This window comes from Bos indicus, chromosome 16 (assembly GCF_029378745.1).
Source record: "Bos indicus isolate NIAB-ARS_2022 breed Sahiwal x Tharparkar chromosome 16, NIAB-ARS_B.indTharparkar_mat_pri_1.0, whole genome shotgun sequence".
Taxonomy (NCBI): Eukaryota; Metazoa; Chordata; class Mammalia; order Artiodactyla; family Bovidae; genus Bos; species Bos indicus.
This window is the reverse complement of record NC_091775.1, coordinates 25,203,878-25,221,720: the sequence shown is the minus strand read 5'-3', so window position 1 is coordinate 25,221,720 and position 17,843 is coordinate 25,203,878. Positions and strand designations below refer to the sequence as shown.

The 17,843-nt window shown below is 42.4% G+C and overlaps 1 protein-coding gene, 1 non-coding gene and 1 pseudogene across 3 annotated transcripts in view; all 3 read right to left on the bottom strand.

Moving 5' to 3' along the window:
• Window positions 1–606: 606 nt before the first annotated feature.
• LOC139176340 (mitochondrial amidoxime-reducing component 1-like) overlaps window positions 607–17,843 on the bottom strand; it is a 45,438-nt gene continuing 28,201 nt past the window's right edge. Inside the window, exons 7-8 of one of the 2 annotated variants that reach the window (XM_070767978.1) lie at window positions 13,566–13,656; window positions 607–4,861 (exon numbers count right to left, since the gene is read on the bottom strand). In XM_070767978.1, the coding sequence (XP_070624079.1) occupies window positions 13,590–13,656 (67 nt within the window). In that variant the 3' untranslated portion in view covers window positions 607–4,861; window positions 13,566–13,589. Of the gene's footprint in view, window positions 4,862–10,627; window positions 11,784–13,565; window positions 13,657–17,843 lie in introns of those variants that run through there. The other variant, XM_070767977.1, reaches the window with a different exon arrangement.
• Window positions 9,845–9,962, bottom strand: LOC139176571 (U6atac minor spliceosomal RNA; annotated as a pseudogene).
• On the bottom strand, window positions 12,067–12,139 carry TRNAG-UCC (transfer RNA glycine (anticodon UCC)). The gene has a single exon. It is a non-coding gene; the product is annotated as a tRNA-Gly (tRNA).

The window sequence follows — 17,843 nt, the reverse complement described above, 5'->3', positions numbered from 1 at the left end:
TGAAATTGAAAACTGGGTTTTGGCAAAGATAAACAAAATTGATAAATCTTTTGCCATTTTATTGTCATGAAGTGCCTCTCTTATCTCTGACACTGTGTCTCGCTTTGAAGTTTATTTTGCCTAATTTTAGTATAGCCATTCAAACTTTCTCATACTTTCGTTTGCCTCATATGTCACTGTCCATTCTTTAACTTTCAATCCATCTATTTTCTTATACTTAAGGTACCTCTCTTGAAGATAACAGACACTTTTAGTCTTGCTTTTTTTATCCACTCCTACAAACTTTGCCTATTTAGTTGGCCTATTTACATTTAGTTTAATTATTGCTGTGTAGGATTGAGGTCTACCATTTGCTCTTTGCTTTCTGTTTCTCCTATTTGTTGTTGTTTTTTTTTTTTAATTTTATTTAATTGGAGGCTAATTACTTTACAATATTGTGGTGTTTTTTGCCATACATCGACATGAATCAGCCACAGTGTACATGTGTTCCCCCATCCTGAACCTCCCTCCCACCTACCTCCCCACTCCATCCCTCAGGGTTGTCCCAGAGCACCAGCTTTGAGTCCCTTGCTTCATGCTTTGAACTCGCACTGGTCATCTGTTTTACATATGGTAATATACATGTTTCAATGCTATTCTCTCAAGTCATCCCAGCCTCATCTTCTCCCACATAGTCCAAGAGTCTGATCTTTACATCTGTGTCTCTTTACATCTGTGTCAACTCTGCTGTCTTGCATATAGGGTCATCATTACCGTCTTTCTAAATTCCATACATATGTGTTAATATACTATATTGGTGTTTCTCTTTCTGACTTACTTCACTCTGTATAATAGGCTCCAGTTTCATCCACCTCATTAGAACTGACTCAAATGCTAAAGCTGAAACTCCAGTACTTTGGCCACCTCATGCGAAGAGTTGACTCATTGGAAAAGACTCTGCTGCTGGGAGGGATTGGGGGCAGGAGGAGAAGGGGATGACAGAGGATGAGATGGCTGGATGGCATCACTGACTCGATGGACGTGAGTCTGAGTGAACTCCGGGAGTTGGTGAGGGACAGGGAGGCCTGGCGTGCTGCGATTCATGGGGTCACAAAGAGTCAGACACGACTGAGCGACTGATCTGATCTGATCTGAATAGTCCATTGTGTATATCTCCCATTTGTCTTTTATTTTTCTGTGCTCTACCTTCTTTTGGTTAATTGAATATTTTTTACTATTCCATTCTTCCACTGGCTTTACCTCCTTGCACTTTTTTTTTTTTGCTTTTGTTTTTGTTTAGTAGTTGTTTTAGGAATTCTTAACTGGTTACTTAGAGCTAATATTGTATGAAGTGTTAAAAAAAATCCTTGCCAACAGTATAGTTCCATTCATCCACTCCCCTTCAACCTTTATGCTATTATTTCATACATATTACAAGTCTACACCTTATAACCCCTATATATATTTTAAATTAAGAAAGAAAAAGTAGTTTTAATCCAAGTGCTGAATTCTTTATTTTTACTGCTAGATTTTTCATACTAAGACCTAGGAGAGCTGATATGTAGTTCTAGCCCAAGTCCAAAGGCCCAAGGACCTGGAGAACCAATAGTCTAAGTTCCAGTCCGAAAGCTGGCAGGCTCAAGACCCCAAAAGAGCTAATGTTTCAGTTTCAGTATGGAAAAGGCTGATGTCCCAGTTGAGCAGTCAGGCAGAAGGAATTCCTTCTTAGCCTTTTTGTTCTATTCAGGTCTTTAATTGGACGCGGCTCACCCACATTAGGGTGGGTAATCTGCTACTCAGTCTACCAATTCAAACATTAATCTAATTCAGAGACATCATCACAGATACATTCAGGATAATGTTTGACCAAATTTTTGGGTTCCGCATGGCTTGTCAAGTTGACACAAAAAATTAGTCATCACATCCTGTTTGTCCTACAGTTTCTCTCTTAGCTTCTGACATCCATCAACTTCCTCTCACTTCTCCAAGATTTGGCTCTAAATGGAAGCTGGCACCCTTTGCTAGTTGATCATCTTTTGTGGAAAAGAAAGCTTCCAAAGTATTATTTTAAAATAGTCAACTTATTTAGGAAACTCCAAATTTTAGGATAGTTCCAAGACATTTCTTTAAAAAGCATGGAAATCTCCTTAGCAGCTTTTTTTTTTTAACATTTCTCTGGTTTTGCTTCTTTACATTATTTTAGTCTATATGTGTGCTTAATCATGTCCAACTTAAAGAAATTTAAGAGGAAAACATGGGCTTGCTATCTACCAAGTTTTGTTTGATTATTTGCAATTTTATTTATGTTTTGTTTTTAATAAACAAGTGCTAATGGTTGAAATTCAATATATTAGCCATATAAGATATATGACAAGTTATGGGCCAAAAGAAGTCAACTATAGGAAGCGGAAGTTCTGAATAAGACAGTTAATGAGACTCACTGCATGATAAATATAGTACATTAAGCGATCTTTGAATCCCAGAGGAAAATGATATTATAGACTGAATGTTCTTGATGGTGCCTGATTTCCCCTTCCCCCGAGGAAGCATTCTTCAGCTCTTTTTCCTAATGGTTATCTCCAAAGCCCCAGTTAGAGAATGCTGCAGGGTCAGTGGAGAGGCGCAGAGTTTAAGCCTTCAAATACTGAAATCGAGATAAATATGCCAAGCATCCAAGTGCTGTTAAAACCTCCAGAAAGGCTCTGGAGTGGTCTGTTTATTTCTCAGTATTTTTGAGTCAGTCCCTTGGTTCTCAAGGAAGAGGGAAGGACGTGAGAATTCCAGTGCACTATTATTCATTCTTCTGTCCTGTGGGGAGCAAGGCTCTGATCACTCTTGGAGAGGGAGGCAGACATAGGCTGGCTTACAGATTTCTTTCTTTCTTTCTTTTTTTACTGCCAGGTTAGGTGATCTCAGAAGAGGCAACTGGTTGCCAGGAATCACAGATTTTGTAAAAGCCAAAAGTCACACTGGAAATACTCTGATCACCTCTCAATTTACAGGAGAAAGAAACAGGCCCAGATGCAGTCAGTAGGTTGCTCCAGATCTTACAGTGGGAAAGGTGGACAAGAAGCCAAATGATCTAACTCCTGAATCAATGATTTTCCCATGACACTGAGACTTCACATGAATACCGATTTTTTAAATCTGCTTTCTTTAATGGTCTCATCTCTTCAATGGAGTATGGTACTCACCTTGACATTTTTTGAATGAATGAATGACTTTAACTCTCAGAGATAATACTTTCATTCGTATTGATTTCTATGGTTTTGCTTCTTTACATTATTTTAGCCTATGTGTGTGCTTAGTCGTGTCCGACTCCTTGCAACCCTATGGACTGTAGCCTGCCAGGCTCCTCTGTCCATGGTATTGTCCAGGCAAGAATACTGGAGTGGGTTGCCATTTCCTTTTCCAGAGGATCTTCCCAACCCAGGGATCAAATCCACAACTCTTGCATCTCCTGAATTGGCAGGCAAGTTTTTGGCCACTAATGCCACCTGGGAATGGAGAAGGCAATGGCACCCCACTCCAGTACTCTTGCCTGGAAAATCCCATGGACAGAGGAGCCTGGTAGGCTGCAGTCCATGGGGTCACTAAGAGTCAGAAACGACTGAGCGACTTCACTTTGACTTTTCACTTTCATGCACTGGAGAAGGAAATGGCAATCCACTCCAGTGTTCTTGCCTGGAGAATCCCAGGGACGGGGGAGCCTGGTGGGCTGCTGTCTCTGGGGTGGCACAGAGTCGGACATGACTGAAGTGACTTAGCAGCAGCAGCAGCAGCCACCTGGGAAGCCCTTATTATGGCCTATTTTAGGACAATTAGCATTTGCTTTTTTTCTTGACAAAAGAGTTTAAAAATCTGGGGTTGAAGGTAGGAATAGAAGCTGGACACAGGGAGACCCTTCTTTGCTTTCACTGCCCTGAATGACCCGTGAGTGGGTGAGTGGGCTGCTTACTCACTTGTCAGTCCTTAAGCTTTTCCAAAACCACTACAGTGTGTTAGGTCCTGGGTCAGGTTAGAAGCTGGGGGTACAGAACTGAAGTATATGGTTCAGGTAGCAGGTAAGTAGGATGTCACAGAGCTAGGAAGACACAGCCCAGCAAAATGTGAGTTTCCAGCCAGTGTGTTCAGTGCACAGGTGCTATGGGAGCAGAGGAGAGGTTGATCCAGCTGGACACAGGTCACGTCACACTGACATTCCTTATGTAGGGATATATTGCATCTTGGTTATCTGCTTTCCCTAACTCCCTGTGTAGTACCAGCTCAGGAGAGATGAAGAGAATTATCAAATGAATGAATGCATAAAGTATTTCAGGTTTTGTAAATGTAGAAGGTGCAAAGAATCCACTACTTTGCCTACACACACAGGTAGCAAAGCAGCCACAGGTAAATCTGACCCAGACTTTTGTTTTGGCCCATGTCGTGATTTTTAGAAACTTGAACCACACTGTGCTTTAAAATATTGACGTCTGACTTCTTTTCAAAAATCAGCAGAATATCTGACAACACTGTGCACTTATTCCAGAATGACTGGCTGGTTGGCGCTGGTAGAACCTATATTTTCCTACTGAGCATAAGCCTTGAGGTGGCCGTGTCCCCATTGGTCATTCTGTGTGGGCCTGTGCACCTCACCCGGACATCTACTCTCGCATTCTGGGTCTGGACATCCACAGGAGTGGAGATCAGTGTGGGGAACAGCAGGTGTACCCGAGGGAACCAGGGAAGGATTTCTGGAGTTCCAGGGACTCTCGGAAGTGCAGCATGTGAAGCTGGAGAGAGCGGGCTGGCCTGACGGGAGGCGATCCTTCCTGATACTCAAGGTGGGCGCTCCACCAAGGGGATGGCTGAAGACAAGGAGACCATGCCTCCAGTTTTCCTCCTGAAAAAGCAGATATTTTCTTTTGAGAAATTAAAAAATACATTTAGTAAGTCTTCTAAAAAGCAATAGTCAGCTCACTACACGTTAGCATGAATACCATATTTTTAAAAACAATTATATCTCCCCTCCAAAATTTTAGTGCTAAGTGGCATTATCTTATATTTCTGCAAATATCTTTATGTTTTGCTTAACAGAAGACAGCTGGTGTTCATTTTTATATTCAGTCTACAGTGGTATACTGTTTTCATTGAAGTATATGAAGAAAATAAACACACAGAGATGAAATCAGAAAAGAGGAAAGTATTTTAATAGTCTTTTCATATAACTGTGGCTGTCCTTCTGTAAATGGAATATATGGCATCACGTCCTTTCCCAGGGAAGAATATGTTCATATGTAGGTTCCTTTTGCTGGGAAAGTGTCTCCCCACATCTAATCCTAACCACCACCACATCCTGCATTGCATGAGGCGGTTATCCTCCAGGGCTAGGCTGAAATGGTCTCTTGGGACCCTGAACTTCCCCTTGGTAATGTTCGTCACACTTGCAATTAGTTATTTGTGTCATTAGCTGCTTCATGCCAGGCTTTCCCACTGTAGGGGAAGCTCCATTACTGACTGCAGCACTGTGTCTGTTTTGTTGATGACTGTGTGGAGCCCATAGTAGGTGCTCAATAAGCATTTTATGAACGTCTTTAAGATGTCTTCCATGGGACTTCCCTGGTGGTCCCGTGGTTAAGACTTCACCTTCCAATGTAGGGATGAGGGTTCGATACCTGGTCAGGGAGCTAAGGTTCCACATGCCTCATGGCCAATAAACCAGGACATTTTTTTTAAAAAAAGCAATATTGTAAAAAATTCAATAAAGACTTTAAAATGGTCCACATCAGTAAAGTGACACAACCACTATTGAGAACAGTAAAAAACTAGGACTAAAACTACCACATGGGCCAGCAGTCCCGCTACTGGGCGTATACCCTAAGGGAACCGTAATACAAAAAGACACATGTACCTCAATGGTTATTGCAGCACTATTTACAGTAGTCAGAACATAGACACAACCTAGATGTCCTTCGACAGGTGACTGAATAAAGAAATTCTGGTACATATATACAATGAAATATTAATCACCCATAAAAGGAATGAATTTGAGTCAGTTCTAGAGGATGGAGGAGCCTGGTAGGCTGCCGTCTACAGGGTCGCACAGAGTCGGACACGACTGAAGCGACTTAGCAGCAGCAGCAGCAGCTACTGAAGTGGATGAACCGAGAGCCTGTTGTTACAGAGTGAAGTAAGTCAGAAAGAGAAAAACAAATATCATATACTTACACATATATATGGAATCTAGAAAAACTGTATTGATGAACCTATTTGCAGGGTAAGAACAGAGACACAAACATAGAGAGCAGCCTTGTGGAGAGGGTGGGATGAATTGAGAGAGTAGCCTTGAAGCATATACATTATCATATGTAAAACAGATAGCTAGTGGGAACTTACTGTATAACACAGGAAGCTCAACCCAGTGGTCTGTGACAACCTAGAAGGGTGGGATGGGGTGGGAGGTGGGAGGGAGGTTCAAGAGGGAGAGGACATATGTAGACTTATGACTGATTCATGTTGTTGTATGGCCAAAACAGCACTGTAAAGCAATTATCCTCCAATTAAAAAAATATTTAATGGTCCAAATTAAAAAAAAAAACAAAACTGTCTCTGGCCTCTAACGCCTCATCATCTTTAGGGAGCCTATTCAGCGGGCAGCTAAGCAGGAGAAAGGCTTTCAATAAGCTGCTCCTAGCCTGCCCTCTCTCTAGATAACTACCCTGGCACTTCACATTTTTACACTGCTTAGAGAGACAGGCCTCACAGACGGGGAGCTCGTTGGACCGGGCCTAAACAAGCAATGCAGAAAGAACGTCTATGTATAGCTGAGTCATTTTGCTGTGCAGCAGAAACTAACACAACATTGTAAAGCAACCATACTCCAATAAAAATTAATTAAAAAAAAAGAAAGAAAGAACTTATAAAGGCATTGACTGCTGTGCAAGAGGTGAGTTGAGGGTGGGAATCTGCTCCCTGGTGCAGACATGTGTCTGAGCAGGAGAGAAAGGCCCCAGGGGTGGACTAAGAACAAAGTGATTTCAGATGTGACCCCAAAATGCCATCCCAAGGTTTTCTATTGAGGTGCTTCTCTCATTTATTTATTTATTGGCCGTGGCCCCACAGGATTTTGGATCTTAGTTCCAAGACCAGCGATTGAACCCACGGCCACTGCAGTGGAAGCATAGACTCTTAACCACTGGATGGGCAGGAAAGTCTCAAGCAGCTTTTCTCTTAAGTAACAAGCATTGAGGGTTAGCTAATTTTTATCAGGATCTTGATTTTCCTTAAAGATTCTCTAACATAAAAGTAAAACATTTGCAAACTGGAGTTCTGTGCATTCTCTGTAACAATTTTCTGCCCACACACCCTAGCAGACCACTCTGATAACCCCTGCCATAAAGTTCCCAGGGAGGCGCTCTGCAGTTCACAAAGTACTTTTACATACCTGCTATCAGATAGTCGTGTATACATGAGGCCTCAGTAGTATCATATGATGGATGGTGCGTTAGCATACTCATTCCTATTTTATGGCTGTTTCAGTGAAGACCCACAAAGGTTAGGAAGCCTGGCCCCCAGTCACTCAACCAGCACAGCCAGCGCTGAGGTCTGAACAGGCAGTTTTCCTGGTCACCTTCCAGTTCCCTCTCGCCTATCTTATGGGGCTGAAGTTTTTCCAAGGGAACCAGATGACTTCCAGCAGGCTGGCGGACCTGAACGTTAGCACTTCAAAGTAGGGCCACATCTGATCATTTCTGGTTGTGATCCAAAGAAACAAAAACCTCTCCGAGGGTCAACAACATTGTCATGAACCTCCCCTGAACCAGTTCCCTGACAGGGACACGGCATTTGGTGCCCCTGGTGATCCAGCTGGACACATCTCCTTGGGCACTTTGCACTTGTAGAGGTGGGGGTGGGGGTGGGGGGTGGGAGCATGTAGGAATCCTGCCGCAGGCTGGTTTTGGGGGGCAAGGTCACTGCGAGAAACTAACTGGCTATGGGGGAAGGAGGCAGGAGCCAGGCCCCGTTTACAAAATCAGCCTTCAGGCTGTTGTCTGCAGCAGAGGAGATCTCAGGGGCGACCTCTTCCAGGCACAAAACAAAAGGGTGGAGGGGAGGAAGCAAGTGAGCTTGCTAATCTCAGTTGTTTATTTTTCCTCCCTCATTTCCTCCTGTGTTCCTCCAACCCAAATCCCCCAGCCTCTGGTTTCCCGCCCCTATCTGGTTAATAACCTCCCAGGGCAGCCTCCTCAGCAGCCCTCCTTGGCTCCCCCCTGTAATCTCTTCTCCAGGCTTTGCTGAGGCTGTATTTACCACTACACAGGATTTCCGTAGGTGATAACCACAGGGCCTGGTGGCTCCGGGGCAGTCCCCCCTCCCCTCACGGGGGTCTATTTACGGCAGGGGAAGAATTCCAATCTCTCCCAAGAATATGATTGTCCTGAGGGGGTCTCACCTACACCAGTGGCTGAGCCCGCCTCTTGTTAAGAGTCACTCAAGCTCACACCCCTCCCTCCCTGACCTCCAAGTGTGTGGGGGCCCCAAATGCAGAGACAGGAGAGAAGGTACAAAGGTGAATTGTCTGAGGCGAGTCGCTCACTCACAAAGATCACAGGCAGAGGGTCTTGGGGCGGGACCTCCGAAAGTCTCCACCTCTTCCTCCTGGACTGACCTTGTCAATCCAGGTCCCGCCGGAAGTGGGTATGCACCAGCCACCCCGCGTTCACTCATTCCAGGGCTGGTCGCTCAACACTCAGAGAAGTATCCACCTCCCAGGGTGGTTTGTTTTTAAACTTGGTATTGATGAGGAATGCACATGGGGTCACCAATTCAATGGTTTCACCATATGGACTTACTGAGGTAAGGAGCACCCAGATCAGAATATTGGCCGCACTCACAAGCCCTTCGCGATACCCCAACCTGTGCACTGCCACCTCCTTTCACTTCCAGCCCCCAGGACCACTGTCCTGACTCCTGACACCACAGATCCATTTTGCCTCCTGAGGTGTACACTGAAGAAGCTGGATTCCAGAGATGCAGAGATAAGACTTTCGTTTTTCTCAGTCAACAGTATCTGGGAGGCAGGAGGCTTGTGGAGCCTGATCTGAGTGTTCTATTTTATTTTCAACTGTCAAGATCGCTAATTCCTTAACACCACATAACTGTGAGGAATTTTAGGGAAGGAGTTATCTTTAGTGAGAAACCCTGCAATGGGCAGCATGCCAAGTGTGGAGGAAAAGTGGAATGAGACAAGTTAGAGGAAGGCGTTGCAAAGAGATAGGGACTGCGTGAAGCCAAGGCCTCCAGGGGCTTCAGGAAACGTGTTAACATTTTCACCAAAGGGAGAGAGAAAAGAATTCTAAACTCTCTCAACCACCTTCAGTCCATGCTTGCCTCTTTCCACATTTTTCTCTATTTCTTGTTGTTGTTGTTCAGTCACTAAGTCATTTCTGACTCTTTGCAATCCCATTGACTGTAGCCCACCAGGCTCCCCTGTCTGTGGGATTTCCCAGGCAAGATAACCAGAGTGGGTTGCCAATTCCTGGGGACCTTCCCAACCCAGGGATCGAACCCATGTCTCTGGCATTGGCAAGTGGATTCTTTACACTGACTCACCAGGGAAGCCCTCTGTATTTCTAGAGACACTATTTTAAGCAAAGCCATACCCCCTACCTCTTTACTTTAAACACGTGAAAACAGAAGGATAATATAAGCCACATATGTAATTGTGTGTGTGTGTGTGTGATAAAATACACATGACATAAAATTTACCATTAGTGATATTTAGTACATTCACAATATTGTGCAGCCATCACCACTACCTGGATCCAGAACCTTTATATCATCCTAAAAGGACACCTCACACTCATTAAGCTATCACTCTCCTTTCTCAAAACCATGTTCAGATGTTACCAAATAGGTGGCAATGTCTTCACTATATGTGTGTTGTCCAGGCCCTCCCCTACTCTTGTCAAAAAGAATGCTAATCTTCTCTCTTCATACAAGACCCACATAATGTCATTTTAAATTTTCTGGTAGTCATGCCAAAAAGGTAAAAAAAAAAAAGTGAAAATAATTTTACTAATTTATTAATAGCCAATCCATTTTTATGGCTGAGTATTTCATTGTATATATCTTCTTAATTCGTTCATCTGTTGATGGACATTTAGGTTGCTTCTGTTTACAGAAACATGGATGAACCTAGAGATGATCATGCTAAGTCAGAAAGAGAAAGACTAATATCATCTGATATCACTTATATGTGGAATCTAAAATATGACACAGAAGAATGTATCTATGAAACACAAACAGACTCACAGACATAGAGAACAGACTTGTGGTTGCCAAAGGGAGAGGGTAGGGAAGGATGGCTTGTGAGTTTGGAATTAGCAGATGCAAACTATTATATACAGATGGATAAACAATAGGTCCTACTGTATAGAATAGGAAACACCACTCAATATCCTGTAATAATCATAATAAACCATTTAGCATATGAAAAAGATTATATATGTATACATATACATGTATAACTGAATCACTTTGCTATACAGCAGAAATTAACGCATACAGCTATACTTCAATAAAATAAATTTTAAAAAATAATTAATTTAATCCAATATTTCCAAACTGTTGTCATTTCAATGCATCATCATTATAAAAATGATTGCTGATCTATCTTGCACTCTTTTATTTGCACTAGGTATTTGAAATTGGGTGTGTATCTCTCATATATTGTACATCTCTGGGGGGACCAGCCATATTTCAGGAACCCCACATAGCTAATGGCTACCATGTTGGACAATGTGGCTCTACACAATTTGTAGAATGCTACCAAAATCCCAAATCATCTTTCTTAAAGGTGATTGTTAAATACTCAAACTTTTTTAAGGCTACAATTATGTTTTGAATATCAATTTACTTTCTCCCATTATGAAAAATAATACACCTGGAAACTAAGGAAATAAAAATTACCACTAAGCTCCAACACAAGAAAAACTATAATTGCTCTTTGGCACTCTGTACGTCATGATTTCTTTGTAGTTTTTTTCTCATTGTTTTGTGCACCACACAGCAGCATTACCACCACTTTGAGGCAGAAGCTCAAGGCCAACATAACCACTTACCAGAGGCAATTGTGCCGCTCTCTCCAGGGTCATGAGGAGGTTGGTGAACTAGCTTGTGTCTAAGAGTCTCTCCAACCCAGACATGCCAGGGTAGTAGGATGCCATTCATCCCTGCCATTTAACAGACACACACGGACACACACACACACACACACACACGTCCCAGGCCTTTCCTTCTACCCTATAGAACAGCCTGCAAAGGAGCAAGAACATCATCAGTCAGCCTTGCTAACTTGCTGGGAAAACACAAGGATCTAAACAGAAGCACTTTTATTTAGCATTCATACTCAGAAAGAAGAAAACCTAGCAGAAACCAGACTCGGTATGCAAGAATGTAAAAACATTTTTTTTTTTTTTTGAGATTCCCAGAAGCTTCATGCCACAATGCCCCAAGCTGGGAAAAAACGTGCCATTTCATATGTTTATAACAACATCTGATTTAATATTATACAATTTTGCTTAGTCAAAACCAGAACAAATACCTTCAGATTTATTACATCCTTCTATTCAGTAACTTAAGTTATCATAGTTAATAATCCAACCATTTCAGAGCCCAAGAAAAAAAGCTTTCTAATTCTTTGGGATGAAAGATTCTGGAGATGCAGGTTTTTTTCATGGAGGATTTTAGGTTTTCAAGCTCTCAATGAAGCTTGAAATTCATCTTTTCCAGTTCACATGAAAAGAGTTTCCTCTGAAGCTTGGCTGGAAGGTAGAAAGAGAGGAAAACCAGTTGACAGACAGAATCTCTGTGGGCTTTTAGAGAATGTGGCAATTTCTCACCAGCATCTCTAACTCTTACCTTGTCTGGAAAAATAAAATAAACACAAAGAAACAAACACACAAAAAAGCCCATACCAATGGCCCCCATGTTCTTTACATTGGTAATGCTGTATTTTGGACTTCCTTCTTACTTCTTGATTCATTAAAAGGCACCAATTGATTTTTGCTTCGATTTGTTTTGTTCACACATCTTGTAGGATCTTAGTTCCCTGACCAGGGATCAAACCTAGGCCAACTGTAGTGGAAATGCAGAGTCTTAACCACTGGACCACCAGGGAAGTCCCATCAATTGATTTTAAAAAAGAAGCAAATGCCACTCTCTCAAAACATCCTACCCTCGCCTTCACCCACGGTGTCTGAAAGTCCATTCTCTATGTCTGCTTCTCCATTCCTTCTCTGCAAATAGGTTCACCAGTACTATTTTTCTAGATTCCATGTATGTATTAATATATGTATTAATACACAATATTTGGGCTTTCCTGATGGCTCAGACAGTAAAGAATCTCCCTGCAATGCAGGAGACCTGGGTTCGATTCCTGGGACAGGATAATCCTTGGGAAAAGGGAATGGCTACCTGCTCCAGTACTCCTGCCTGGAGAATTCAATGGACAGAGGAGCCTGGCAGGCTATAGTCCATGGGGTCTCTAGGAGCTGGACATGACTGAGCGACTATCACTTTCACTGATACTTTATTCTGACTGTAAGGCCCACACAACAATTACCTTCCAAGTAAAAATAAATTTAAAATAAACAAAATAAAAAGAAGCAAATATGCTTACAAAGCACTCTTTCTCATTATTTCCTCATGCATAGTTATCACACAGGCATTTGTTACACAATTTGTGCACAATTGCTCAGCCCCAAGCATTGCCCCTTCCTGCCCAATTGAACTGAATTGAGCTGAATGATGCAGGAGTTGACTCAGTTGCCTGAAGGTCCATCCAAGTTTTGCCTTCAGAGCTCTGCTCTCTTTCAGGACACAGGTGGTCTCCCACTGCCTCCAGATGTGGGCGCTAGGGTCCTCAGAGAGCTGGGAGACGCGTGTTTGGATCAGAATGAACCGATCACCCAATGTGGACATATCCGTGTTTTAACACAATGTATGCTAGTGAGTTCCATTTCTCAAAGAAAGCTAACATTTCTTTACACACCATTAGAGAGAATGCCAACATTAGAGTGGGGAGAGAGAGGACTCAGTAATGAGGTAAGAGTTTAGAACAGTTTGAGGCCTTCCTAAAAAGGAGGATTCCTAGGTCCCACTGCAGACCCACCACATGGGGATATCAGAGTATCAGATACAGGAATAGCCACTTTGAACAAAATCATTAGGTGATTCACAAACCCACTACAATCTCCACACAACAGTCTTAAAGTTCCCTTCATTAAGTCACAAGTGAATGTTTCAAATGTAGGATTAAACCAGATTCCACTTGAAGATACTTTGAATTCTTGCCAACAGATTTTTTAAATTTTTATTGGAGTATAGTTGATTTACAATGTTGTGTTAGTTTCAGGGATATAGTGAAGTGAATCAGTTATACACATACACTGCCAACAGATTTTTAGCAGCAAGTTGCCAAAGTCAAAAGCCTTGAGTTCTGTTCTAACCCACCACCTATAACGTGTTACTTAACTTTTTCAAACCTCCTTGACATGAGTTATGCAACTAAGGGCAAGTGTGATTATAATACTGAAATAGCTTACGGAAGGCTTTCCCATCCATCCACCTCACTGGATCATCAGGAGGATCAAGTGGCATGCAGTGGATGAACTTGTTCTGCAGACTTCATGGCACCTGGCAAAGGCGGAGCACAATTAGTGTGTGGACACAGTTTTAGATCAAACATCTGATTTTTTTGAGGTCACATAAATCAGTCAGTCCTAAAGGAAATCAACCCTGAATATTCATTGAAAGGACTGATGCTGAAGCTGAAGTTCCAGTACTTTGGCCACCTGATGTGAAGAGCTGACTCATTGGAAAAGACCCTGATGCTGGAAAACATTGAGGGCAGGGGAAGAAGGGGGTGACAGATATTGAGATGGTTGGATGGCATCATCCACTCAATGGACATGAGTTTGAGCAAACTCCAGGAGATAGTGAGGGACAGGGAAGCCTGGCATGCTGTAGCCTATGGGGTTGAAAAGAGTTGTACATGAATGAGAGACTGAACCACAGATATCTGTTTTATTACTGAACAAAAAACAAAGCTAGCCTGGAGAATGTGCTTGAGGAATATAATATAGAAGTAATTAGACAACAATTTCTAATATAGACTCTCAGTAGAAAATTTATTCACCAAGCCTCAGGAAGCACTGGACAGCTACAGGCCTCTCCCATCTAGGGCAAGGTTTTTCTGCCAAGTTTACCACTTGGACCAAGGAGACTTCCCAGCAGTTTGAAGGTGGGCTGAGCCCAGGAAGAAAGAGGAAGGAGGAGGAGCAGAGTTCAGTTGCTACTCCTGAGTTTACCAGTCATTTTTCTCCTAAGAAGAAGGATGAGAGGAAATGGGAGGGGCCAAGACTAATTAATGCCTCTTCATTGGATGCATAAGAAATAAATATGAATACTCAACCAGCCTGAGAGAAATTACTTTATCTGTCCCCAGATTCCTACCTGCCAATGCAGGAGATCCTGGTTTGATCCCTGGGTCAGGAAGATCCCCTGGAGGAGGAAACGGCAACCCACTCCAGGGTTCTTGCCTGGGAAATCCCATGGACAGAGGAGCCTGGTGGGCTACAATCCATGGGGTCACAAAAGAGTCAAACATAACTTAGGGACTAAACCACAACAGTGGTCAACCAGAAGGGGCACGGCACCTTCAGAGAGGGAATCAGCTCCCTACCACCACCACCAAACCAGCCACTGCTCCACTAGAGACCTTCCCCTGCAGGAAGTGTGGAGTTTTCCCCCGTAAGTTTCTGAGAAGGGTCAGTTAAGTACATTGTGTTTCTCAGGGCCTTTCTATATTCAAGATGAAAAATGTAGCTCTTCTTCAGTTTTCCATCTCAAATTATTTCAAGCTACATTGACCAACATAGCGCATCAGAAGTTATGCATTAAAACCAACATATCTTAATTTATATCATAAAAGCATCCCAAATATAAGATGTTCTACACTTGAACTTACCCTTCTCAGTATCAAGTTACTAGTGAGTCCCAAGACCAAAATTTAATCCTCTTACAAGATCCAAAGAAGTTAAAGCCTGAAATTAAATTATCCCACTCTCAGTCAAGTTCAAAGACATTACATGTCAAATTCTTATTCTCTTTAGCTTCAGTAAGAAGAGTTCTTGATGTCCTGGGGTGTGGGGAGGAGAAGGTTGTGGCTCTGACAGCAGCTGTAGCCTGCGCTGGCTTTCCAGGAAGGGGCCTTAGAGTTTGGATTAATTCAACTCTAAGCCTCTCTTGTACCTCATTCTCATTTTTTTTTAATATTGTTTTTTATTTGGTGTAGAATACACATAAAACTTATGCTGTTAACAATTTTCAAGTATACAATTCAGTAGTATTATGTATTTTCACATTGTTGTGTAACCATCACCACCATTCCTCTCCAGAACTCTTGTCCTCTTGCAAACCTGAAGGCCCACACTCATTAAACAATAACCACCATCCTCTCTCCTCCAGCCCCTGACAATCACAACTCTTCTATCTCTATACATTTGATTATACTAGATACCTCGTATGAGTAGAATCATACAGCATTTGTCATTTTGTGACTGGCCTTTTTCACATAGCATAATATCCTTAAGGTTCATCTGTGTTGTAGCACATGTCAGAATTATTTTCCTCTCTGAGGCTGAATCACCTTCCATTGTATGGATACAATTTGTTTATCCATTCATCTGTCGGTGGACATTTCATTTGTTTTCCACTCTTGGCTGCTACGAACTTGGGTATACGTGCCTCAGTTTCTGTTGTTGGATTGGCACATATACACTATTGATACTATACTATACTAATAAACAATTGATGGGAACCTATTGTATAGCACAGGGAACTCTACTCAGTGCTCTGGGGTGTCCTAAATGGGAGGGAAATCCAAAGGGAGGGAATATATGTATATGTACGACTGATTCATTTTACTGTGCAGAAGAAGCTAGCACAACATTGTAAAGCAGCTGTGTGTGTGTGTGCTAAGTCGCTTTAGTCATGTCCGACTCTGCAACCCCATGGACTATAGCCTGCCACACTCCTCTGCCCATAGGATTCTCCAGGCAGGAATACTGGAGTGTGTTGCCATCTCCTCCAGGGGATCTTCCCAACCCAGGGATTGAACCCAAGCCTCTTAGGTCTCCTGCGTGGCCTGTGGGTTCTTTACCACTAGCGCCACCTGGTAAACAATTAGACTGCAATAAAAAGTATTTTTTAAAAAGTGCCCCATGTGTGTTTTGCCAAAGGCCATAGCAAATTGAGAAGGAAAGATTCTTCTCAAAGGACTCCTTTAAAGGAAGAAGGGTAAATGGTTTTATTTGAGGTGCTCATCAATCATTGCCAGGTGACTGTAATCCACAAAGAGGTTAATGATGGCACCATGTTTACCGTATCTGGGGGAGATGAACTCATCCCTATAAACAGTCTGCTCTCTCGGGGGTAGCATGTGAGACATTACCGCCTTAAACACATTTTCGTGGTTCAGTATAAAAACATGATGAGAAAGGGCTTCTTAGAACAACTATTTATTTTCTGCCTGAGAAGCTTGAAATGTGGATACTACTAATAAAGACCCACACTTCTAAACGTAGCGTAACAAAGAGTAAAAGTATTGGACTCTTCCGACAGCTCATGTCCAGAACATTATCTGCAAATATACTCATTGCCAACTGAGATGATGCAAAACGTCAGACACGCATCTGTGGGAAGGCACCTCCTCCCACAGGAAGCAAGATGTTGGGGCAAGTGAGATTAATACAATTAAAACTTTAAAACACAGTCTGAAACAGGGAAATATGGTTGAGCAACACATGGCTGAGACTTGAGATCTGTATCTCCTTTCCTTTCAAAAGCCCTGCGAGCATAATGAGAGTACAGCTTTAAGAACTAAGATTCACCCCACCAGGCATTAATGGTGTCCAGAAACTATGTGAACAATCTGATTTGACATCCCCAAGACGTTAATATCTGTCCAACGCCAAACCCAAGGGGGAAACATGTTAATTTTCTCAACCTTCTGATAGCACGTATACAAGATCTCTGAGTCCCACAAAAGGCTCCAAATATATTCTCTAGGACTTCAACTGCCTTAAAATATAGGCTTGCATTTATCTTGGCCACATTAACGAGATCTGTTTGACCAATACATTTATATTTATGATGACTGAGGGCAGATTATGGTTGTTAAAATTTGTCCTTGGGACATGAAAACACTCCTCTGTCATTAATACATTCTGTAATATAAACTATGATGTCAGGTCAACGTAAAGGGTAAAAACGTTCCGAAAGTATGCACACATCATTTTTTAAAGCAATTGAGCCTAATGGAATAACAAAGGTCATCATAACAAACCATTACAGCCTTGGTCTTGGCAACTCTGGCCACAGAAGAATCTCCAAGAAACGATCATCATTCCTCCAATGTTATGGCATCCAGACGACAGGAATGGCTCGCAAATGAGTCATACGGGCTCAGATCCTCGGTAGCTATGTGAGCGCGGGACGATCAATTATTCATGTGTTTACAAAGAGCTTTCCCGGTTGATGTTAACCAGAGCTGCTTGCAAAGAAGAGCTCTCCAGCTGTCCTTGGTCGTCCTGGGCCTCCGACTAACAAGCCACTTTAATTGTTGGCAAGTCATCTGGAAGATGGTCCTCCCCTAGACCAAGTACACGCCATCACTTTGAGACTTTATTAGGTGTAAAAATATTAATCAGAAATAATTATGACAACAATACCTTATTTACAATACTCCCAGAAAAGCCCATAGAGGTTTGAACTTGACTTAGATCCCACCAAGCTGCATATGGACTAGAACCTTGACCATT